Raw genomic sequence first — 24565 nt, forward strand, 5'->3', positions numbered from 1 at the left:
AGGCACACAACTGTACTATGTTCATAGTGTTTCAATGTTGCAGTCATTACACTTGGGTTGATTCCCAAAGCTGAGGTTGGGTGGCTGGGCCTAAATAGAGTTTGGAGTGGCTGTGAGGCTCTGCAGAACTGCAGTGGCAAAGCCTGCTCTGGATTTAGAGTAGAGAGGTAAATTGTAGTGCTTTGTAAAAGTGTGCATTGAAGTCCAGGTTGCAGCCTCAAAAATGTCCTTGGTTGGTACTCCTCTGAGGAAGACTGCTGTAGTGGCTGCTGCTCTGGTAGAATGTGGCCTAATGCCCTTGGGCACTTATTTGCCATGTTGTGAATAGCAGAAATGAATGCAGTGGCCTATCCATTTTGAAATAGTCTGCTTTGAAATGGCTTTTCCTTGTGATCCTGCAGCATATGCCACTAAGAGGTTGCTCAGTCCTTCTGAAGGCTTTTGTTTTGTCCAAGTAAAAGCGTAGCTGTCTGTGTATGTCCAAAGAATGCAGAAGTCTCTCCCCCTTATTTTGTGGGTTTGGATAAAAGGTAGGCAAAGGTATGGTTTGGTTAAGAGCCACACTGGATACTACCTTAGGCATTAAATATCGGGTTTGTCCTTAGAGAAACCCTGTCCTGATGGAAAATAATAAAAGGTTAGACAGCCATTAGTGCCTGTAACTCTGAGACTCTTCTTGCTGAAGTTATTGCTAAGAGAAGAGCTGTTTTCCATGACAAGTATTTTATTTCTGCTGTATTGGCTGGCACAAAAGGAGGCAGTGTGAGTTTTTCTCAAACAAAATTGAGGTCCCATGCAGGTATTGGAGCTCTCCTTGGAGGTCTTATGTTTTTGGCCCTTCTGAGGAAACTGTCTTAGCAGTGGATGAGAAAAAATAGTTGGGTCCGTATTGTAATGAGATGAAATGGCAGAGGCATGGATCTTAATTGATGAGAAGGATTGGCTTTTGTCCAGCATCTCAATTAGGTATTGCAAAATCTGAATATTTGGTACAAGCGTGTCAAATCCCTGCGCTCAGTTCCAAGCACAGAATCTCTTCCATTTTTCTGCATTAGATTCTGGTGCTGGGCCTCCCGGCCTCCAGAATAACATCCATAACTGCTTTAGAGAGAGGTGTGTTCTGATTGATTACATTATCCGCCATGCAGCCAGATTTAGGGTTCTGAGTTGGCTGTGTAGGATCTGATTGTTTTGTTGGGTCAGTAAATGAGGTATAAGAAGCAATGTCCAGGCTGGGCATTGATATAAGCTCTTCAGGATTGGGTACCAGTACTGGCATGGCCAGTCTGGTGCAATCAGTATCATTTTTGGCTTCTCTTGTCTGACCTTTAGGAGTACGTTGGAGAGGAGAGGCAGAGGAGGGAAGGCATATTCTGTAAGGGCTTTCCAGCTGAATGAAAGGGCGTCCACTTTCCATGTTTGCTTGTGATAAGTCTGAGTGCAGAATTTCTGTAGCTGGCAGTTGAGGGGAGGCGAACAGATCTATGTCTGGGCATCCCCATTTCCCTGTTATGTTGAAGATTTGTGGATCTAGTTTCCACTCATGAGGATCCATGAGGTTTCTGCTTAGTTTGTCTGCCAAAGTATTTGCCTTTCCTGGCAGGAATTTTGCTTGCAAATGTACTCGATAAGTCAATGCTGTGCTCCACAAAGTCATGGCTTGTCTGCAGAGGGGGTGGGAATGCGTGCCCCCTTGCTTGTCTATGTACCACATGACTGTAGTATTGTCCGTCTATCAGTAGTTGTCCTGGATGAAGTAGGTCCTTGAAGGCTGTCAGGGCATTTTGTACAGCTAACATCTTTTAGACTGATGTGAAGATGCATTTGGTTTGTGAGCCATGTGCCCTGAATATATTTTCCTGCCATGTGCACCCCCAGGCATAATCTGATGCATCTGTTAGCATCTGCCTGGCAGTGGGTAAGGTGAATGGCTGTCCCTTGTTGTGGTGACAGGCCTGTGCCCACTATTGAAATTCCTGTTGCAGGCAGGGAATGAGTGTAATTTCTGTTTCCAGGCTGTGGCAATGAGTCCAAACACTTTTTAAATACCATTGTAGCTTCCTCATATGCAGTCTTGCATATGGAATTAGTAGAATGCAGGATGTCATGTAGCCCAAAGCCTGCAGAATTTTTCTTGAAGACAACTGGGTCTTTGCTGCCATGTTTTTGAAGTAAGAATTCAGTTGCCTTTGTCTGGCGTGAGATAAGCCATCTGTGCAGTTGTATTTAAGTTTGCACCCAGGAATATTATCTCTTGAGAGGGTACTAGTTTTGATTTCTTTTCGTTTACTGTGTACCCTAGGTAAATTAGTAATCTTTTTACAAATGCCAGATGCTGTAGTAGAATATCCGTGGTCTTTGCTTGAATAAGGCAGTTGTCCAAGTACGGATATATCTGAATTCCTCTGTCTACAAAATGCAATTACTGGTGCCAGGCATTTTGAGAAGACCCTGGGTGCAGTAGATAAGCCAAAGGGCAGTGCAGAGAATTGGTAGTGCACTGAGCCAGCTATGAATCTGAGGTATCTTCTGCAAGACTGTCTGATTGGGACATGCAGGTATGCCTCTCTGAGGTCCAAAGTTACAAGCCAAGCCTCCTTGTCCAGCATGGGCAGAAGCTGCTGTAGAGTTAACATTTTGAATTTTGGGACGTCCAAAAAAGTATTTAGAATAGACAGGTCCAGAATTGGTCTCCAGGCTTTGTCCTTTCTTGTTACTAAGAAAAGTCTTGAGTAAAATCCTTGTCCCTGCTCTTGTTGTGGCACTGGCTGAATAGCCCCCATGTCCATGAGAAATGAAACTTTTTTTTGCCTCTGCCCATTGATTGTGTGGCAGGTCTGGCATACCTTTTGCCTTTGGAAGGGTGTGAAAGTGGAACCTTTAACCCTGAGACTATTTAAGACCCATTTGTCCTGGGTGATCTTGTGCCAGTTTTGCTGAAAAAGTGCTAGCTTTCCCCCTAAGGGTGCTGCCAAAAAATAAGTGCTTGGCAATGGCAGAGGGAAGTCATTGGGACTGTTTTCTATAAGGCTGAGATTTGTCTTCTCTGCTTTTGGAGGTAGAAGCCCCCCATTGTTTGGGCCTGCATGAGCCCTGGGGCTGTTGCCTGCCTCTAGGGCATCTGAATTTGCCTCTGTGGTCTGTCTGACACTGGAAAGGACCAATTCTTAGAAGGCCAGTTCCTGCTAAATCTGGGTGGCTGTACCTGTAAGAAATCCTTTACTGTCTGCATAGATTTAGCCTTATCCTCCATTTTCTTCAACACCTCTTCTGCCTTAACACCAAACAAAGTATCATGCTGTAATGGAGCATCCAATAATTTTGCTTTACCATGATCAGGCAGATTCTGTTCCTTTAACCAAACATGCCTTCTAATAACAGAACCTGTAACAGCGGCCCTGCACGAGGCCTCCAGTGAATCATAGCCACATTGCAATGTATGTTTTCCCACTTGTTCAGCTGCATGCAATAAATCCTGCAAATCTTTGTTTTCAGAACATTCAGAATTTGTCAACATTTTTGTTTTAACAAAGACATTAAGTATTGCTGATATTTGAGCATATGAAATTGACAATTTAAAGCCCTTACAGCCAAGGTAGCAGAAGTGTAAACTCCCCCCCCCCCCCATCTGTCCAAAGCCCTAGAATCTCTATCTGAGGGGACAGGGTTTTTAGCAGATGCAGCCTTGACCCCTTTGGGACCCTGTGAGAGAGAGTTTCTGGGTCAGCAGCAGGGTTTTTGTAAAGAAATTTATGGGAGTCTGTAACCCTGTAGTATCTGTCCGGCTTAACAGGAGCAGGAGGTAGAGTCTGGAGACAGGCCAGACTCTGAAAATACATCATCCACTATAGGTCTAAACAGGCGGAATTGCAAGAGGTCTGTACTGAGGAAGTAAAAGAATGTCTCCAAGTCTCTTAGAATCGGAATAATCTTGGCTCTCCCAGTGGAAATGCTCCCTCATGGTATGCAGGGTTTCCCCAAAAGAATAGTCCTCAGGAGGAGTAGCTGAAGGAATAGAATCTTCAGCATCAGAATCCTCATAGGGAGGAATAGAATATCCCTGTTCAGAAGAGGAATCAGAGGAAATGGAAACCTGATCAGAGGAATCATATTCAGTGTCTTGCCTAGGCCTCTTATCAGGAGGAGGATGGGAATCCCTGATCAAAGTAATTAGGTCTTCGGCCATTTTGAGCATCTGTTTCTTAGGCATAGAAGTCTGTCCTGGGGAATGCTGTACTGGTTTTCTTGACTTTAAAACTGGTTTAGACTTAGTCTTGGATGCTGAAGTAGGCTTTAAATAAAGTTGAGTAGGTCTGAAAACACCCTCAGAAGCCAATGACTGCCCAGCGGCTCCGGACCCATCTGAAGGATTAATTTCTGAAAGGCCGATACCTTGAGTATCCAGAGGCCTAGCTGTCTCCAACGTGGGAGCCAGAGGCGGCCTGTGGCTCTGAGGTAGCAGGAGTCAGGGGCTGCGAAAGCACCTCACTGAGCACCGGCGAACCGGTGACTGGCCTAGAAGAAGCTTTGTCTGTTTTGGACCTCGGATGCTTGTCCTTGTCTTTATCCTTGCATTTTTTATGAATTGCGGTCGGTTGTTCTAACGGCATTATACAGTTAAAGCTTCTGCCAAAATAATGAAAAGCAAAATCGTACTGACGCTTAATAGTGTGTTGGTTAAATCTAGCACAAAACAGACAACTAGCAACGTGGTGGTTAGGGCCTAGGCAAGGAATACAGTAAGAATGAAAATCCTTATGAGGTATTTGCTTCCCACAAGAAATACAATTGTTAACTTTTTCTGACATCGGTCTGGAGCAAGAAAAAAGTTTCCCCAATGGGAAGGCTTTATTGAAGACTTCGGATCTGAAATTCGATTTCGAAAATCTCAGGTGTCGGCCAACCGGCACTTGTGAACTGCTTTTGCTTCGGGCACCACGCGGCAAGAAAGACTGAAGAAAATGGCGTCAGCTGCATCATTTATACCCCTGGCACACTGCCGTCAGGGAAGAGGTGACAGCAACAGACGCCGGACCAGGACTTCGGAATTCAGGCCGACTGCGGGTAGCCTGCCAGCAGGATAACCCAAGTGTAATGACTGCAACAGTGAAACACGAACATCTGTTAATGCAAGTAGCCTGCTTTGAAGCGGAGGTATCTTCTGCAAGATTCCCTGATTGGGATATGCAGGTAAGCCTCTTAAGTCTAGAGTTACCAACCAGGCATCTTTGCCTAGCATAGGAAGTAACTGTTGAGTCAGCATCTTGAATTTTGGAATTTTCAAAAATGTGTGTTTAGAGTAGATAAGTCTGGAATTGAACGCCAAGATTTGTCTTTTCTGGGCACCAGGAAAAGTCTTGAATAGAAGCCTTGCCCCTTTTTCTCTTCTAGTACTGGTTGAATAGCCCCCATGTTCATGAGGGACAGTACTTGTTTCTGGGCCTCTGTCCACTGATTTGGGGGAGGTCTGGCCATCCATTTGGGATTGGCAACGTGTGGAAATGAAGTCTGTATCCCTGGGATACTGTATTTAAAACCCATTTGTCCTGGGTTACAAGTTTCCAGTTTCTTGCATGAAGTGCCAGTTTTACCCCCAAAGGGGTGGTTAACAGTAAGTGCTTGGCAGGTGTAAAAGGTACGTCATTGAGACTGTTTACCATAGGGAGGTGCCTTGTTGCTTCTAGATTTGGAGGAGGAAGCACCCCATTGTTTTATTGTAAAAGTCCCTTGTGATTGAAATCTGGAGACTTTGGAATGTCTGTGTTTGACTTGAGTGGCTCTCTAAGGAACTGGAAAGGACCAGTTCTTAGTAGGCCAGTGCCTACTAAATCTTGGAGGCTGCACTTGTAGGAAATCTTACACAGTTTGCATAGATTTAGCTTTATCTTCCATCTTTTTTAAAACTTCTTCAGCCTTATTACCAAAGAGACGGTCCTGTTGTAAAGGAGCATCCAACAATTTTGCTTTAACATGATCAGGCAGAGTTTGCGCTCTGAGCCAAGTGTTCCTTTTAAGCACAGACAGTTACAGCAGCCCTACAAGACGCCTCCAAAGAATCAAAACCACATTGCAAAGTACGTTTTCCAACTTGTTCAGCTGAATGCAATAAATCCTATAAATCTTTATTTTCCACACAGTCAGAAATTATCATTTTCTGTTTAAGCAGTCCCATGATATGCGGTTGATATTTAAGCATATGAAATTGACAGTTTAAAGCCCTGATTGCCAAGGTTGCAGAAGTGCAAACCTTCTTACCCCATCTATCCAGCACCCTGGAATCTCTATCAGAAGGGGTAGGATTTTTGCAGCAGAGGCCTTAATGCCCTTGGGACGCTGAGAAATGGCTTCAGGATCTGCAACAGGATTTTTGAAAAGGAATTTGTGGGAGTCAGGAACCCTGTAGTAGCTGTCAGGCTTACAAGGAGCCGGAGGCAGGGAATCAGGGGCCATACTACACTCTGAAAAAAGATAAACTATGTCTAGAACAGGAGGTATAGCTAAAGGCCTATGCTGAGGAAGATGAAGAAAATCCCTGTCTCTTTAGATTCACAGAAGTCCTGACTTTCCCAGTGGAAATGTTCCCTTAAAGTATGTAAAGTTTCCCCAAAAGAGAAATCCTCAGGGGGAGAAGCAGAAGGAATGGAATCTTCTGCGTCCAAGTCCTCACAAGTAGGTATAGACAAATCCTGTTCATTAGAAGAATCAGAAAAAAAAGAATCCTGTTCAGGAGATTCATAATCAATGTCTTGCCTAGGACTCTTGGGGGGGGGGGGGGATGAACTACCCTGATAAGAGTAATTAAATCTTCAGCCATTTTGATCATTTTTTTAAGGCATTGGGGCCTGAACATGTGGCCCAGGTGTCTTTTTTAGACGTAGATTTAAGTTTTTGGCCTTAGTTTTGAAGAAGGCGTCGGTCTAATATATAAATCCGTAGGCCTGAAAACACCCTCAGAAGCTGGTGCCTGCACAGCAGCTCCAGACCCATCTAAGGTAGGGACATCCGCGGGTTCCATAACTGCAGTACCTTGCGGCATACCGGACACCAAATGGGTCTCAGTAGAGGCCTGCGAATCAGAAATAGTCGGTATCAAGGGCTGCGAAAGCGCCAGAGTACCGGCGAACCAGCGACTGGCTTAGAAGTGTCAGTTTTGGACCTAGATGGCCTGTGTCTCTTTCTTTGCATTTTTTAGGTATTCCGGTAGTCAGATTGCTAACAGACGACATTTCTGGATAATTAAAGCGTGAGCCAAAATATTTTGAAGCAAAAATATAACATTTAATAGTGCGTTGATTAAATTTAGCACAAAACCGACAGCAAGGTACGTTGTGGTCAGGGCCTAGGCAAGGTACACAGTACAAATGAAAATCTTTATGAGGTATTTGCTTCCCACAAGTAATGCAATTAACTTTTACTGACATCAGAAGGAGCAAGAAAAAGTTTCCCCAACGGGGTACTTAGCTTTATAGTTGAAGACTTCGGTTCTGAAACTCAAACAAATTTAAGGAGTTGGCCGACCGCCACTTGCGAACTACTTCTGCTTCGGGCACCACACAGCAAGAAAGACTGATGTAATGACATCGGCTGCATGTTTTATATCCTGCCGACCTGACGTCATGGAAGAAGGGACAGCAACCGACGCAGGACCCAAGACTTTGTTAATCAGGCCGAATGAGGGCAACCTGCCAACAGATTACCCAAATGTAATGACTGCAACAGTGAAACACGAAGAACATTGATTAAAGGGCAGACTACACAGACTTCCAATCTTTTCTACCAAGCAAATGTAATTCAACATAAAGTTCACATTTACCACAAATATTTTGCCACCTCCAATACCAACTACTTCCATTTATATTTACTAAGATAAAGTTCACTCCTTACCTTGAACCTTCTGCCCTTTCCAGATGGAACATGACGGAAGAGGCACTATAAAAACAAAAGGGGGAATTAAGACTTGCTTTGAAAAACATTCACAGTAAAAATGTAATCTGAGTGGTGATGTAGCAAATGCACATTTTAAAATCAAATTCTTTATTAGACTGACTCTACTTGACAGTATCCATAGTTCAAGATACAGAATGAGTAAATTTACATCTGATAATGGGCATCCAACACCACCCCTTCATTAAAGATGGGCCTAATGACACAAACAAAACATGAATCGGCTTCAAATAAAACTATCTAAAGGACAGTCCAAAGAACCAAATGCCAAAATCAGATCGACAGTTACCAGGCTTAAACACACTGTACACTTTCACATAATGAAGTGTTCCTCACTGGTCAGTTTGGGCCCTGTATTTGCCATCTTTCTGACCAATACTTCGTAAAACAATTTGCAGACAATGTAAAACCTGAAGTTATTACTTACCTTGAATTACATCTTTCACTGCAAAAGTAATTAGAGATGCTCTAGGGACATCATACAATCCATTGCCACAAACTAAATAAAAAAGTGGGCAATACATTTTGGCAAAACACTAACATAACACATGCTAATCGATAACCATATTAAATAGATGCAGTACATAAAGATTTTAGGCATTGTGTGGGTGTAAATAAACTTAACATTACAACAGATATTTGAATAATGGCTGTAGCAACCTAAGCTAAGTGGATTTAGATCCTACCATGGATATGACACAGCCAGGCATCTTCCAAAGCTTAAGAGCACCTTCCATTCACACAGAGAGGTAGTCAAGCTTGAGCTAAGCTAGGTTTGGGCACCAAGCTACTCAGATCTTTCATAAGAGAAAGGGAGGCTAAAGCTTTAAGGAGGGCAACACTATGAAAAGGAGATGTCCACACCTTTGCATAAAAACAAAAAACAAGGGAGAATGAGTAGCTATTGCACCAATAACTATTCAAGCATCTACTGTTATGGTAAGTTTACTTAGAGCTGTGCCCATGGCCAGCCTTAAGCATAGGCCAACTAGGCGGCCGCCTAGGGCGCCACTGTAGCAGGGGCACTTTTCCAGTATTTATTTTGTGTAGGTAGACCAGGTTGGGGGCACCTGGATGGTGGTGTGGGGGGGCGCTGTGGAGCCCTTTTGCCTAGGGCACAGCTGACCTAAGGCCGCTGCTGGCTGTGCCATGTTCATCATACTGATCACTGCCACAACACCCCAAGCTAAATGAACAGACTACCATGGCTTATAAACTTTAGACTGTGAGGGGAAAGGATGAAGAAACCATGGAGAATGGTCTTAGCAAAACCTGCCCTAGACCTGGAAAAGTAATCCAGTTTAGAGTGTTTTGCAAAAGTATGCACAGAGAACCAACTTGCAACTTTCAGAATACTTCTAGAATCAGTCCTTTTCCAAAACGACACAGATGAAGTCAAGTTCCTGGAAGAATGATCTTAACCTTGTGGGGAGCAGTTTTGTTGCTGTGGGAGCAAAAGTTATGGCACAAGACAACCATTTTGAAATAATCCGTTTTCACACTTGCCTTACTTTCACAAGAAATCGATCAAACGTCCTGAAAATTTCTTCAGTCAAGACAGTACCAGAATTGTCTGTGGACATCCAAGATATGGAGCATCCTTTCTCCCTTATTTTTAGGTTCTTCATAGGTACTACTTTGAGAATTAACACATATTTAGGCATAAATGCTATTTTTGGGGAAAATGAGAGGAATTTGGGCCACCATAAGCGTTTGCAGTCATTCTTCTTGCAGCAGCCATAGCAGTAAGACATGAGCTGGTTCAAATGAAGCAAAAGCTAATTTCTCTATATTATGATCCCATGGATGAGCCTGTTTTTATGGGACTCTATATACAACACCCAATTTAAAAAAACTTTCATATGAAGACTGCAATCAAATAATGGGATCCATGGCCAGATGTACTGAAATATCCAAATGTCCAACAAATGAACTTTGAAGAGGAAGACTGATCACAGGATATTAACTCACAAATGTAGAACCAGAGGAAAACCTGCCCTGAATAGATGCCAATTCTTTTAACACCAACTAGAAAACCTTATTCATTTGCTGCTGTCTCTTCCGGCTTTTCCCGGTTAGGGGTCGCCACAGTGGCACTCCAGTCCGCTAATGATTGGCAGTAGATTTTTACGTGCAGAGTTGCCAGCCCTGACACAACCTTCAACAAAGGTACACCTATTCACGCACATCTCCACACAGAAGACGCTCTAGCTGAGAATCGAAGAGGACGTCTTACTGTGAGGCGATAACGCTACCGCAGCACCACCACCGCTAACGTATAATTTTCTAGTTGCAGAAATTCTTACCTCCATAACACCCGCTGCACATCCTCAAATCAGGTGCCTAGAAAGTATTAACTTATCCAGGCAGGCAGTTGTACTTATTTGGGGATGGGACAAACATCCCTGGTCCTTTTCTTCCCCCAAACATCTTTATTAAATTTACACATATGATAAAGACAATTTTACATTATATAAAAATAAAAATACAAAATATCACTTTAGTTGCAAACAGTTTACATCACAGACACCATTAAAACAACTGTAGTTGTAAACATTGTACATCACTTATAAACCATTGTCTGTCAGTTAAAAGAAAACTCTACCTTAGAACTCAAAAAATAACTTTTCATTTGTTTTTGAGCTATTTTAGTGCCTCAAAATCACTCCAAGTGCTTCTTTTACAATTTTAATGTTTCTCTCAAAATGGCGGATGATGGGGCTTGCCTTGGTGATGCAATCTTATTTTCTTGGCCTCCTTCCTTCTTCCCAGAATACATTTCAAGTCCTCTTTATGAGACTCACGTCAGACATAAGTGGTACTGTTTTCTCATGCCATTAAAATATAATGGCAGGACTGTGAAGCGCTGTAATCTAAACACACCTTCTGCAAAAGAGCTGTTTCTGTTTACCTGACTGAGCCTCACTTCTGTCTGCCAGAGCCTGTTCTATGCTATAAACAGCCGTTAGCTACTTGCAGCAAAAGAAAGCAGATAAACAGTTTTTTGTAAGAGGAGTCTTTTGTAGTCCTAACAAACTTGATAAACCTTCCCATATACTCTACTGCTGAGGTGTGAACACTCACTGCATTAAATAATCCTTGCTGTACATTTACAGGTGACAAGTAGTAGGACTAACAGTCTACTACTTCCCAATGCCTTCAGTGAGATGATTTTTCTTTATCATGAATGATGCAGACTTGAAATGTGCTTTCCTAGCTCCTCAATTATTTCTATCATGCTCCCCCCTCCTTTTTCTATTTCATATTTATTTATACTTTGGTAACCAGGAAAGTAAACTGGTCCCATGACCCTTTTCAGCAACATAAGCTAAACGGGCAAAGATAATTATTAAACGCACTTATCAATACAAATAAAAAATACTGACGGAAAGACATTGACCAAGATAGCATGTGGAACACAGCCAATGTGCGACAGCGGCCAAGTAAATCATTGAGTAACATTTCCTAGAATGCATACATATTAAACTACACTGTTTATTATAAATTCATTGTATGCACACATTGTGCACACACACACACACATATATATATATATACATATATATATACATATATATATATATATATATATATCCATACACATACAAACGCATACATACACACACTATATATGTGTACGTATGTGTGTTTCTGTATGTGTATATAAAGTCCATGTGTACAAAAGTGTGTGTGTGCATTTAAACACAGTTAAGTACTTTTGAGTTTTTTTTCTTAGTGTCCTTAATGCAAGTGCACATAGTAAATGTATGTTAAAGTAAATTCAGCTGTATATTATGGTTGCTGTCTGACAATGCAAGGGCCGACTGAAAGTCAGTGGGAATCTCTTACAATGGATCTGCATGTACCAGATATGCATCCCCCTCTGGAAGGATGTCAAAGCATAAAAGACCTTTTTTTATGAACAGTATCAGTGCACCTAGTTGATAGGGTTTCTGCAGTTCTGGTCTGTGTGAGTGTTTGGGGAGGAGGGGGTAAATGCATTTTTATACTTTACAAGAAAAAATATTTACCGACACAGAAATCTTTGCTACTACTCAAGTTCAACACAAACTATTACAAACAACATTTAAAGCTGAGAATTTCAATACTGTGTTGGTGCTTATGTAAATTTGTCAGAACAGTTGCCTTTAATCCCCTGACTGATCTAATTGCTTTGATTTGCTATGAAAGGGGAGTGTTAAATTATCCTGCCCTCTGCAGTACAAATAGTGGCAACAATTCCACAGCTTTGTCTTTTTTTATATCAGCTGTTGTGTTCCTGACATTAGCAGGATTAATTACCCATCTAAGCTTGACAGCAGTACCTGACAGGGTAAACTACAGATTTAACTGCGTCTATATGTCATGCAGGTGGATACATAATTTCTCTGCAAAGTTATGTGAGAAGTTGAGTTTAAACAAAAGTAAATGACCTTTCCCTTCCTTTGACTCCAATGCAAGGAAAAAAGTTATGTACTCACCATAACGTCCCATCTGAGTAGTTCTACTTCATTTTCTGCAACCTGTGGGCATTCGGATCCATATCGGATCTGAGCCGGCAACATTTTTTCCAAGCATCTGCTCCAAGCTCCTCCCCTTACCCACAATCCCTCACATATCCTACTTTCCCTCAGATTGAGTTTGCCACTACCCAAACTATCCGCACCTCAACAGTGCTAATCTAAAACAGGTTCGGGGGAAGGAGGGTGGGACAGTTGCAGAAAATGAAGTACTACTACTCAGATGGAACGTTATGGTGAGTACATAAATTAACTACTTCATATAAAGAAGTTATCTGCAACCTGTGGGACAGTCCCCAGCTGCCAAAAAATCCTGGGAGGCCCTCATGGAAGGATATTCCTGAGCACCGCAGAGCCAAAAGATGCTCTCCCTCTAGACATCAAATCCAACTTATGAGAAGTAAATGAATGTGACCTTGTCCAGGTCGCTGCTGCACAGATGATACCCAGTGAAACCCTAGACCAAAAAGCAGCAGACGTTTCCATAGATCTGGTAGAATGAGCTTAAACAGGACCAGGCGGGGGACAGACCTTTGTCCTTATAGTCTTGCAGTATACACTGTGTAATCCATCTATGTAATGAGACCTTGGATATGGCTTTGCCCAAAAAGGGTCTAGAAAATTACGAAAGGGTTCAATCCTATGTAAATAGAAAATAAGCCGTCTGACGCAGTTTATATTCACCCTTGTTCTGAAAATTTGGAAAGAAAACAGGCAGGTTAATAGTCTGATTAACATTTGATTCACAGGCAACTTTTGGTAAGAAAGAAGGGTTCATGCAGAGCGAAACCCTGTCTTTATGAAAGATCAAGTAAGGGGGCATGGCAGACAAAGCTCGGATCTCAGAAACTCTTCTGGCCGAAGTAATGGCCACCAAGAAAGTGGTCTTCCAGGATAAGAATTTCAAATCTACTGACGCTGCTGGTTCGAAGAGGGGAGCAACTAGTGCCAGCAGAACTAGGGTAAGGTCCCAAGGAGGGACTGAATCCTTAACCGGATGTAAAAGAAAGGTGCCTTTCAGAAAAGCTTTACACAGTCTCAAGAGGCCAGAGCATTACATTTTCGCTGACATGAAAATTAGAGATGGCCGCCAGTTGTACTTTTACAGTGGAAGAGAGAGACCCTTGTTGGAAAATATTGGACAAAAACTCAACACTGCAGGAACCGGGGCTGTAAAGTGATCTAAGTTCCTCTAAGAAGCCCAAATTGAGAAGCGTTTCCATTTGCTGCGATAAACCCTCATAGTGGAAGCTTTGTGGGATGCCACCAGAATAGTCTTTACTGAAGATGACAGACCGGGAGTCCTAGCAATCAGGGGAACTGGAGCAACCAAGCCGTCCACATGAGGCTGTCCATGTTGGACGAACAGATGCCCAAGGGATGAGAGATCCGGGCAAGGATGCAAAATCCAAGGAGGAGTTAGAACATGAGACCAGAGGAAGGGGAACCACACCTGACGAGGCCAGAATGGAGCAATGAGGATCACTTTGCACCCCAGTCAGCAAGCTTTCTGAAGAAAATTTGGAATGAGAGGTAACGGGGTGGGTAAGCATACAGTAACCTAGGAGGCCAAGCATGGACGAGAGCATCTCTGGGGAAGTCCCCTGGTGAGGGGATCAGAGCGAAGAACTCACTGCACTTAATGTTGGAAGGAGATGCGATGAGATCACAGGAAGGCTGACCCCATGCAAGGAAGATCTCCTCCGCTATCGATTGCTTCAGAGACCACTCGTATGGCATTAGAATAGCCCGACTCAGTCTGTCCGCTAAAATGTTGAAGCATCCTGGGATGAGCGTTGCAATCAGAAACAGACTGGAGATCACCAACTCCCACACTCTCATAGCCTCGTAACAGAGAAGTAAGATCTGGTTCCTCCTTGTTTGCTGATGTGCCAGACAAGACATGTTGTCTGAACTGCAATCACCCCCCCCCCCGCATGAAAGGCTTGCAACGCTAAAAGCACTGCCCTCATCTCCAGAGCACTGATATGCAATCTGGTCTAGGTCTGGGACCACATGCCTTAGATCGTCCTCCCCAAATAGTGCCCCCCCACCCGAGCTGGAAGGCATCCGTGGTCACTGTGGCTTGGGGTGTTATGAAGGGTCAACCTGCCAAGATTTCCAGCGACTGGAGCCACCAAAAGCAACATCTTTCAGGCTCTGCTGATTATTGGATAGTCCATAGGGAGGTCTAGCCAAGACAACTGTACTGCCAGGGTCAACTGAAGCACCCGCATGTCAAGGCATGCACATTGAGATTGCTGCGGCCATGGAGCCTAGGGCTCGGAGAACGCTCACTGTTGGTAGCCTGGGGCCGGGGATCACTGATAAATGGGCCTGTAGGCTCTGGACCCTGTCAAGTGTGAGAAAGGATTGCAATGGTGTCCAGCCATGCCCCTATAAATTCCAAGGTCTGTGTCGGGTTCAAGCGTGACTTGGAGATGTTGATAGTAATCCCTAGGTTGACTGCAAGATGCAGGAAGGAGTCTCTGGCCATGCAAAGTAGACGCTTGGTGGCAGCAGCGAGAAGCCAATAATCTAGGTAAGGAAACACCTGAATCCCCTGAAGCCTCAGGTGAGCCGCTACAACTGCCTTAACCTTGGTAAAACACCCTGGAAACTGGTGAGACCAAAGGGTAGGGCTCTGAACTGGAAAAAATTGGCTCCCAGCCGGAAGCGAAGGAATCTCCTGGAACTTCTGCAAATTTTGATATGGTAGTAAGTGTTCTGGAGGTCTCACCACAATCCAATGGAGGCTAGTACAAGTTCACAACTCACCAAATGAAAAGCACCAGTGGAGGAAATAAAGCCCAGTCTTTTCTTTTAAGTCCAGTTTAATATCGGAAATAAGGATAAGTCACTCCAGCACCACAAAAGACCAAAAATACAAACTTCAAGTTAATGTTGTAATTGATATGAACTGAGGTTATTAATGACTATTAAAGTAGAACAATTTAAATTGATTAATTAGTGTGTATATATATATATATATATATATATATATATATATATATATATATATATATATATATATATATATATATATATATATAAAGTGGAGTGTATTTGTAACAAGTATTCATTCACATTTGAGGAAGTTTATCAAACGAAAACGCAAGTGTGGAGACATAGCGTTAATGTGCCTTGAAGTTCGTATTTTTGGTCTTTTGTGGTGCTGGAGTGACTTGTCCTTATTTCCAATATTAAACTGGACTTAAAAGAAAAGACTGGGCTTTATTTCCTCCACTGGTGCTTTTCATTTGGGGTGTTCTGGAGGTATATTTACCACATCAGTCACATTCTCGGAGGCAAGGTGGAATGGACTGCAAGGTGACCATCCAGAATTTCTGCTTGGCTACAGTCAGGTTCAGAGTTGACAGGTCCAACATGGGCCTGAGGTCCCCCATCTTTTTTGGCACTAAAAGAACCTGGAATAAATGCCTAATCAGGACTGATCAGGGGGGGTTCGACGGCCTGATTGCGAAGCAACTTTGAAATTTCTTGCGCTGCAGCCTCCCTTTGAAGCAGGTGGAACATCCGGAAGGGGTTTTGGCTGGATGGGTGGGGCAACGAATGGGATGGAGTAGGCTCGGGAAATTATTTGGAGCACCTAATGGTCTGCCGTCATGGACTCCAAAGCCGTTAGGTGCAATGACAATCTTCTCCAGACTGTCTCTAGAGTAGGATAGTCGGGCAACCCCTCAGGGTTGTTGCGTGGGTCTGTCCGATAAGGTCTCCCTAGACCCAAAGTTCCTCAGCCCCCCTGTGCCTCTGGGGCGGCGTCTGTCTTGTCCCCCTCTGCCTCCAGGGGACAAATTTTCCTGAGTCCCAGGAAAACTGAGATTCCCGGAACCACATCTTTTGCCCTGTCTGATAACTAGAAAAGGACTGAGGGCTAGAGAAGCAGACTCAGACGTCAAAGTCTTCCCGTCCTCCTTGCTTTGGACCAGGGTGTCATGTACTGTCTTCACGAACAGGGAAGAACCATCAAAGGGAGCATTTGTGAATGACGTCTTGAAGGGGTCCGCGAATTGACAGTCTGAGCCAAGCGTGACGCCTCATAGCTATGCTGCCGGTCCAAGACGCCCTAGCCGCTCCTTCAGTGGCATGGGAAAGAAGACGCATGGACATGTTCAAAACAGACTTTAGATCCAACATTTTCGCTGAGAACAGCCGCTTGTCTGCTGGCGACAGACTCTTGGAGCAACATAGCAAACTGACTAGGTCCTTGCTGAAGTCGTATGACATGCCAAATAATTCAGTACTCGAACAGAAAATGTCGCTGAAGAAAAGATTTGCTTCCCAAATCGATCCACCGCCCTAGGACCAACACACACACACACACACACACACTAAATACATCAGAAAAAAGCTTCCACTTACTACACCCAACCTGGAGCTAGAGAGACCACGATGCGTACGCATGACACGGCAAACCGAGATCAGAGGGCAGATGTGAGGGATTATGGGTAAGGGGAGGAGCTTGGAAAAAATGTTGCCAGCTTGGATCCAATACGGATCAGAATACCCACAGGTTGCAGATAAATGAAGTTAACTACTTCAGATTAAACATTTTAAAAACTACAAGCAGGTTTCTGGTACATACACAATGCTGGAACCATATACTGTAGGGAGAAAAGAAACCTAATGATCAAATTAAACTGTATGAGGGGGTGGGCGTTTTCCTTTAAGCATTATACAGCTCATTCAAATCCTGCCTCAAACCTAGTTACTGCACTGCAGATACTGGCCCTACAATTCCCATTTCTTATGTAGTTTGCTCCTTCCCTTTTCTAAAGATTCCAGTTTCATCTCTTACTATACTCACCATTGCTAGTAAAGTTGGCCTAGACTCTGATTTACATTTTCTAGTAATTGCTTTTTTGGCAGCCACAATAATTAGGCTCAGCAAGGCTTTACTTATTATGTATTTATTTATAGGCAATTCTGATTCTGTAGCACAACAGAAAAAAAATCTCCCCAGTCAGTCCAATCTGCTCACCCAGCATCTCAGAGTGGTCCACAGTGAATCCAAGTCTGCCAGCTCAGACTTCCAAAAAAAATTTGTTCGCAACTACCTTTCTTACCAGTCACACCTCCAACATTTGCTAACCACCCAAGGAAACATTCTTTTGAGTCTACTTGGGGTAAAAAAAACCTATGTAAACACTTCCATGGAAAGATTCTAAAGCTTCTAGACTTTGTTGCATATTTGGGAGATAAACAAATATTCCCTCCATGGTGTCTGTGAACTGCTTATCCAATCTCTTCCCAGCCCTTTCTAAGCTCCTCTGATTAACTCTTATAATCATGCAATATTTTATATGCTTTATTAATTCCTTTTAACAGCAGCTTCTTTTCTAGATTCTATTAAAAACTCTACCAGTTCTAGTCTTTCATTTAGGAGCCCCCCCCATTTCTCTGTTTGCCTATACTCTGATATCAATCCTTGATGGGGAAGGCAACCTCTAACCTGCAGTCCAAATAAATTCTTGGCCTCTTCCCATTCTGCCTTTCCTTTTCTAGTTATTTCTGCCTTTCCTTTTCTAGTTATTTGCTCCCAATACATTGGCTCCTTTGTCAGTTTTCTCCAATAAATTCCAGCCCCCTCTTCCCCATTATCTGTATTCCTGACCAAAGTTAACCATATCGACAAAATCTCTTCTACACTCCCATGCTAGTTTGGTTCTTAGAACGTTCCTTGTTATTTTATGAATATAATACTCTGATTCTGTTCCTCCTTAATCTGCATCCAAAATCACAATCCCTCATTTCTTGAGCTTCCTCTGTGCCAGCATCACTCCTTTCCACTTTGAATTATAGTTTTCTGCTTCTCCTATGTATAAGAGCCTTAACTGTGTTGCTCTAAAATACCCCTCAAATTAGGCAATTCTAGTCCACCTTGAATCAACCCTGGTCTTGGGAGTAAATCCAGTCTGTGAGGAAGCTTGCCATAAATTGCCTCTTACAATTTCCAGAAGGGAGAACCACTGCTGTCTAGGCCAAAAGAAAAGTCAACACTATGACCTCTAGGGAGTCCTTCTGAATCTTCAGAGGTACCCTAGATGTTAGTGAAAAGGGGGGAAATCGTACAAGAACATTCCTGTCCAATGAAAAGAAAAAAGACAAGCATCCATCTTCCCAGGCCTTCTTGCACGGAGTCCTGCAAGTGAAATTTGACAACTGTTTTAGAGACAGAAATCTTTTAGTTATGTACTCACCATAACTTCAGATGTTTGGGATCCATCTCGCCTACATTCTGACTGATGGGTTCGGAGCCGATCCCTCGGCTCCGACTCTGCACGCTTATGCCAAAGAGCGAAGTCTCTTATTGGCTGAGCTTACTATATCCCAGGATGCACCACTACCAGTCCCCCAGATCTAGTTTGTCCGCATACATGCACACATGCACGCACTGCTTATATAACATCGTCAGATGAAACAAGATAAAACAGTAGAACTCAAAACCGTTCAATCTCTTCTGATCTCCAAGGCAGGGGGAAGGAGGGTGGGTATCAGGAATGTGGCGAGATGGATCCCAAACATCTGAAGTTATGGTGAGTACATAACTAAAAGATGTTATGTGATCCTATCTCGCCTACATTCTGACTGATGGGACAGCGTCCCTAGCACCTGAATCCTGGGTGGCTCACTGGAAAACACTCCTGAGTACCGTGGAACCAAATGATGCTCGTCCTTTAGATGCCACATCCAATTTATAGTGGGAAATGAAAGTGTGCGGGTTGGACCAAGTAGCCGCAGCACAAATCTCAGAAATAGCGAGCTTGGAATGAAAGGCGATAGAAGTAGCCATAGCTCTGGTAGAGTGTGCTTTGATAGATGTTGTAAGTTGCTTATTTGAAGAGGAATAAGCCTGAGTTATACAATCTCTAATCCATTTGGAGATAGTAGCTTTAGTGATGGTTTTACCCAATTTATTGTCTGAAAAGGACACAAACAACTGGTCTGATTTACGAAATTGCTGAGTCCTGTCTAGATAGAAGCGCAATTGCCTGTGAACATCCAATTTATGGAGAGTATACTCCGCTTCGTTGGAGAATTTTGGAAAGAAAACTGGTAGCTCTAGAGATTGTTGGAGACAGAGATTAGAACAAATCTTTGGGACAAAAGATGGGTTAGGCCTAAGTGATACTCTATCCTTGTGAAAAATCAAGTACAGTGGTTTGATAGATAGGGCTTGAAGCTCTGAAACTCTTCTTGCAGAGGTAATTGCAACTAAAAAGGCAGTTTTCCAAGACAGATATTTTAACTCACATGTAGCAGCCGGTTCGAAAGGGGAAGATGTTAGGGCACGAAGTACCAAATCAAGATCCCACGGAGGCGCAGGATGAAAAACTGGGGGTCTTAACAGCCCCGCACCTTTAATGAAAGTTTTGCATAATCTACTGCTCATCAATGGTGGATCCATGGATTCGTGAAATTTAGAGATAGCTGCCAGTTGGACTTTAATAGTAGAGACTGAAGATCCTTGATTAAACAAGGATGTTAAAAATTTCAAAACCTCTGGAATCGGGGCAGTGATGGGGTTTAAGCCCCTGAGTTGAGCCCAGATAGCAAACCTCTTCCACTTACTGAGGTACAATTTCTTAGTGGTGGGTTTGTGGGCCGAAGATAAAATGTGAATAACTTCCGGGTCTAAGGTGTGATTTCTGACTAAAGTCGGAAGTGGAGGAGCCAAGCTGTCAACTTCAAAGTGCGAAGGGACTGGTGTTGTCGTCCCGACTGATGAATTAGCAGATCCGGAGTTAGATCCAAAACCCAAGGATCGTCCACAGCACGTTTCTTCAGGTACGGAAACCATACCTGACGAGGCCAGTGCGGAGCAATTAGTATCATTGTGGACCCCAATTGAGAAGCTTTCTGAATGACTTTGGGGAGAAGTGGAACCGGAGGAAATGCATAAAGTAGCCCTGTTGGCCAAGGTTGTGCTAGAGCATCCATAGCTGCCTCCCCCTGATGTGGAGTCAAGGAGAAGAACCTTTTGCACTTTGTGTTTTGTGGTGTTGCAAACAGGTCGCAGCACGGTGTCCCCCATCTTCTGAAAACCTGAGCTGCTACTGTTTCGTTCAGGGACCACTCGTGAGGAGAGAGAATTGTCCTGCTTAATCTGTCTGCCAATATATTGGATTTCCCTGGAATGTGGGTCGCTACCAAGAAGCGGTTGGTAGCTACAGCCCATTCCCACACCCTCATGGCCTCTCTGCAAAGGGGGTAAGATCTGGTCCCTCCTTGTTTGTTTAGATACCAGACCACCGACATGTTGTCTGTGTGGACAGCGATAATGCCTTGAGGGAGAAACTTGTGGAGGGCCTGTAGGGACAGAAGTACAGCCCTCATCTCCAATACATTGATGTGGAGAAAGGTTTCGTCTGGAAGCCAGGAACCCTGAACTAACCTGCCCAGACAATGCCCCCACCCTGTCTGGGAGGCATCCGTCGTCAGGGTGGCCACCGGAGGCGGGATAACAAAAGGTCTTCCCTGATTCAGATTGGACGGCTGAAGCCACCAGCGGAGGTCCCGTTTGCACGTTTCTGTAATCATAATGGGGTGATTGAGGGGGAGGATTCTGAAAGGACCATTGAGTCGATAACAGCCACTGAAGAATCCTCATGTGCAATCTTGCCAGAGGAACTAGGAGAACCGTGGCAGACATCGAACCTAAAAGTTGCAGGACCATCCTGGCTGGGGCTTTGGATCTTGAAAGCAGGGCTTGAACTTGACCTTGTAAAGTTTGAATCCTTTCGGTAGGAAGAAAGACGCGCATCAATTTTGAGTATCTCTGTTCCTATGAACCTTATGCGCTGAGAGGGCAGCAAGACAGACTTTGACCAACTGAATGCAATTCCCAGGGTAGCACCCAGGGAAATGGTGGCTTTGAGGTTGTCCATTAGTAGATGCCTGGTGGTGGCAGTCAGGAGCCAGTCGTCCAGATAGGGAAACACTTGGAATCCAAGACTCCTCAGGTGAGCAGTCACTACTGCCAAACACTTGAACACCCTGGGGGCTGTGGTGAGACCAAAGGGCAGTGCGCAAAATTGGAAATTACTGTCTCCCAGGCTGAAGCGCAGATACTTCCTGGACGCCCGATGTATTGGTATGTGATAATAGGCGTCCTTGAGATCTATGGAGCACATCCAAACATCCTTCTCCAACAATGGGAGAATGGATTGTAACGTGACCATTCGGAATTTGGATTTCATGACGGATTGGTTTAGTCTGCTGAGATCCAATATTGGTCTCAGGTCCCCTGTCTTTTTTGGCACTAAAAAGAACCTTGAGTAATTTCCGGATCCGATCTGGTCTGTGGGTACCGGTTGGATGACTCCTTTTTCTAGCAGCTTTGACGCTTCTGCGGCTGCAATTTCCCTTTGACTGGGTGGTGGGTCCGGGATCTTTTTGGACGGTGGGGGTGAGTGTGTGAAGGGAATGGTGTAACCTCCGGCAATAATCCGAAGCACCCATCTGTCCTGAGTGACAGATTCCCAGGCTTTTAGGTGCTTGGCAAAACGGCACCCGACTGGCTCCGGAGCAGCACAGCCGGGCAATCCCTCGAAGTGTGGGAGGCTGAAGAGCCACGAAAGGACTCGCGGTCTCCAGAATTGCGGGGCCCTCTGCCGCCCCTGGGACGGCGTCCCCCAGAAAAATTTCTCCGTCCTCTGCCTCTGGAAGGGGAATCTTCCTGCTGTTGAGGAAAAAACTTACGTGATTTGCGGAACCACATCTTCCCTCCTCCTTTAGCCTTGGGATAAGGCCGAAAGGGAGTGGAATAACGTGCACCTACGGCAGATAAAGTTTTTCCCTCTTGCTCACAGCGGGTAAGAGTGTCTTTAACCTTAGGTCCAAACAAAGAGGACCCATCAAAGGGAGCGTCGTGAAGGAAGACTTGAAGGCCTCCGAAATGACACAAGCGGAGCCAGGCTTGTCTCCGAGAGCCACGCCTGTGCCTGCCGCTCTACCCGCCCCTTCGGCCGCATATGAAATGAGCCTCATGGACGAGTTAGAAATTGAAGTAAGGATAGCCAACTGAGAGCTAACCGACTGGGCTAGCTGCTCAGGTAGGTTACCCGAGAGGGAATCTGACAGCTCCTTGACCAGATCCCTCTGTAGCCTGGTAAAATGTGCCAAATAATTCAGGGACCTTAGTAAAGGCCGCTGAAGTCAGGGTGCGCTTCCGCATCGTCCATGCTCCTAGACTCCTGATTAGGAGGGTGGACGGACGTTGAAGCCGCTGCCACGCCCTGTTGTGTAGCAGATGCCACCACCATGGCATCTACAGCCACGCCCTTAGTCAGGAACTCCTTCTCGGGTGGGGCAGACAAAAATTTGTTAGGGCGAGAAGGCACTGGTTCCACGGTATCTGGATGTTCCCACGCCCTCCGACAAACCAAATCCAGGAGCTCGTCAAGGGCGGAGACACCCAGGAGGCGGAGGGCTGAGCCCCAAAGGCCTTGAGAAGCACTGACTCATCAGCAGAGGGGGGTTTGGATATCCAGCCGCCTCGTTGTTTGAGGATCTCTAAAATGTCTGCTAATGAGACATCATCCGAGGGCGACTTTGGGGACCCCTCTGCATCATCAAGATCAGTGTCCGATGTAAGAGACTCGGGGAGTCCACGTGCTTCCTCTTGCACGATCTCTTCCTTGGGGCTCCTCTGAAGACAACTCGAAGAACCCTCAGGAGGAGGGAACCCCCAGTGGGGTAACCTCAGGCCCGGGCTCCGCTGCCTAAGGACAGGGAACTGCCAAAGACCCAGTCTCCACGCCCAGGGAAGGTGCGGTAAAGCCGGAGAGATGGCAAGAAGACTTGGCCAAGGCACTCCTCATAGCTCTGAAAGCCGGACCCCAGAATCCTGGGAGTGTCCGTCCCGAGCCATGATAGCAGACGGAAGTCCCGCCGAAGCACCGAGAGGGAGGCTCGGAACCGACAGCATAGGTCCCGAAACGTCACCCCCGGGTCCAGCCGAAGAAGTCAGTGTGCCAAACTCGGACCCGAAGGCCGGGGTTGGAGTAAGGGTCGGAGCCGACCCTAAGACCTCCACCGGCTCCAACAGCACCTGCTCCACGGAGCAAGCGGTCGGAGGAGGAATGGCAATGACATGGGCATGGGCTGTCGGCTCCGAAGCCAACTGGGTCGGAGCCGAAACAAATTTTTTAAAGACTGGGGACTGGAACAGTCTTTGGAGCACCCTATGTCCGAATCTGACATCCTCGATGACCTAGAGGATACTGAACGGGTTCGAGATGGCCTCTCCAACGGCCCCAAGGGGCTAGGGGACTGGCTCCGAGGCGACTCGATGACTATCGGCGCCGAAGGAATACCCAAACTAGTTTCCATCGGTGCAGAGGAGGACTTAGGCGCCGAGGAGGAAGTGTCTGAGCGGACAACCTTCATCGGCTCCGAGACCAGTGGAGCCAACGAAGGTGACCCGCCTCTCGATGCCCCAGCCATCGGCTCCGAAGTCAGAGGAGTCGAGACTGGTGGCATCGAGGCAGACCGTTCCGCCCTCGGCTCCGAAGTCCTTGGAGCCGAAGGAGAAGCCTGCCTATGTCTTTTGGCGGTCGGATCCGACGGACTGGTCGGAGCCGACGCCCTTTTCTTTTTAGCAGGAGAAGGAGAGGACGCTAAAGCTTCTTCAAAAGAGGGTTTTATAAGGCCTTTTAAAATAAGCTTATTTTTCCTCTCTTGGAGGACCCTCGAGGAAAAAGCGTGACACACGCTGCAGGACTCCTGCAAATGTTTGGCGCCCAAACAATATACACACAGAGAGTGGTCATCCGTGATAGACATCTTAAAGTTACATTTAGTGCACTTTTTGAAGCCCGAAGGCCTAGGTGCTTGAGACATAAGCAAAAAATAAGTACTTTCTCACAGACAAACTTATTTTAAGTCAAGATTAACTTGCCGTTCACACAAAACCAAATTGAACAACAGTCAATAACCGTATAAGGAAAACAAGAATAATAAACCCTAAGGTTGTTTTAAAAGGGAATTAACCAGTAGGAAGGCCCTATAGACCGAGGGAGCCTGTAACCAGAACAAGTATCAATCACACACAAATTTTCCACAGAAAAATTGTCAAA

The 24565-nt window shown here is 44.9% G+C and overlaps 1 protein-coding gene across 1 annotated transcript in view; it reads right to left on the reverse strand.

The window, feature by feature from the left end:
- The window catches only part of MDC1 (mediator of DNA damage checkpoint 1), a 1303504-nt gene that overhangs the window by 583984 nt on the left and 694955 nt on the right, over window positions 1-24565 (reverse strand). Inside the window, exon 8 of the mRNA XM_044083294.1 lies at window positions 7885-7929. Within this exon, the coding sequence (XP_043939229.1) occupies window positions 7885-7929 (45 nt within the window). The remainder of the gene's footprint in view (window positions 1-7884; window positions 7930-24565) is intronic.

This window comes from Protopterus annectens, chromosome 9.part0 (assembly GCF_019279795.1).
Source record: "Protopterus annectens isolate FY-2018-M chromosome 9.part0, PAN1.0, whole genome shotgun sequence".
NCBI classification, from domain to species: domain Eukaryota; kingdom Metazoa; phylum Chordata; order Ceratodontiformes; family Protopteridae; genus Protopterus; species Protopterus annectens.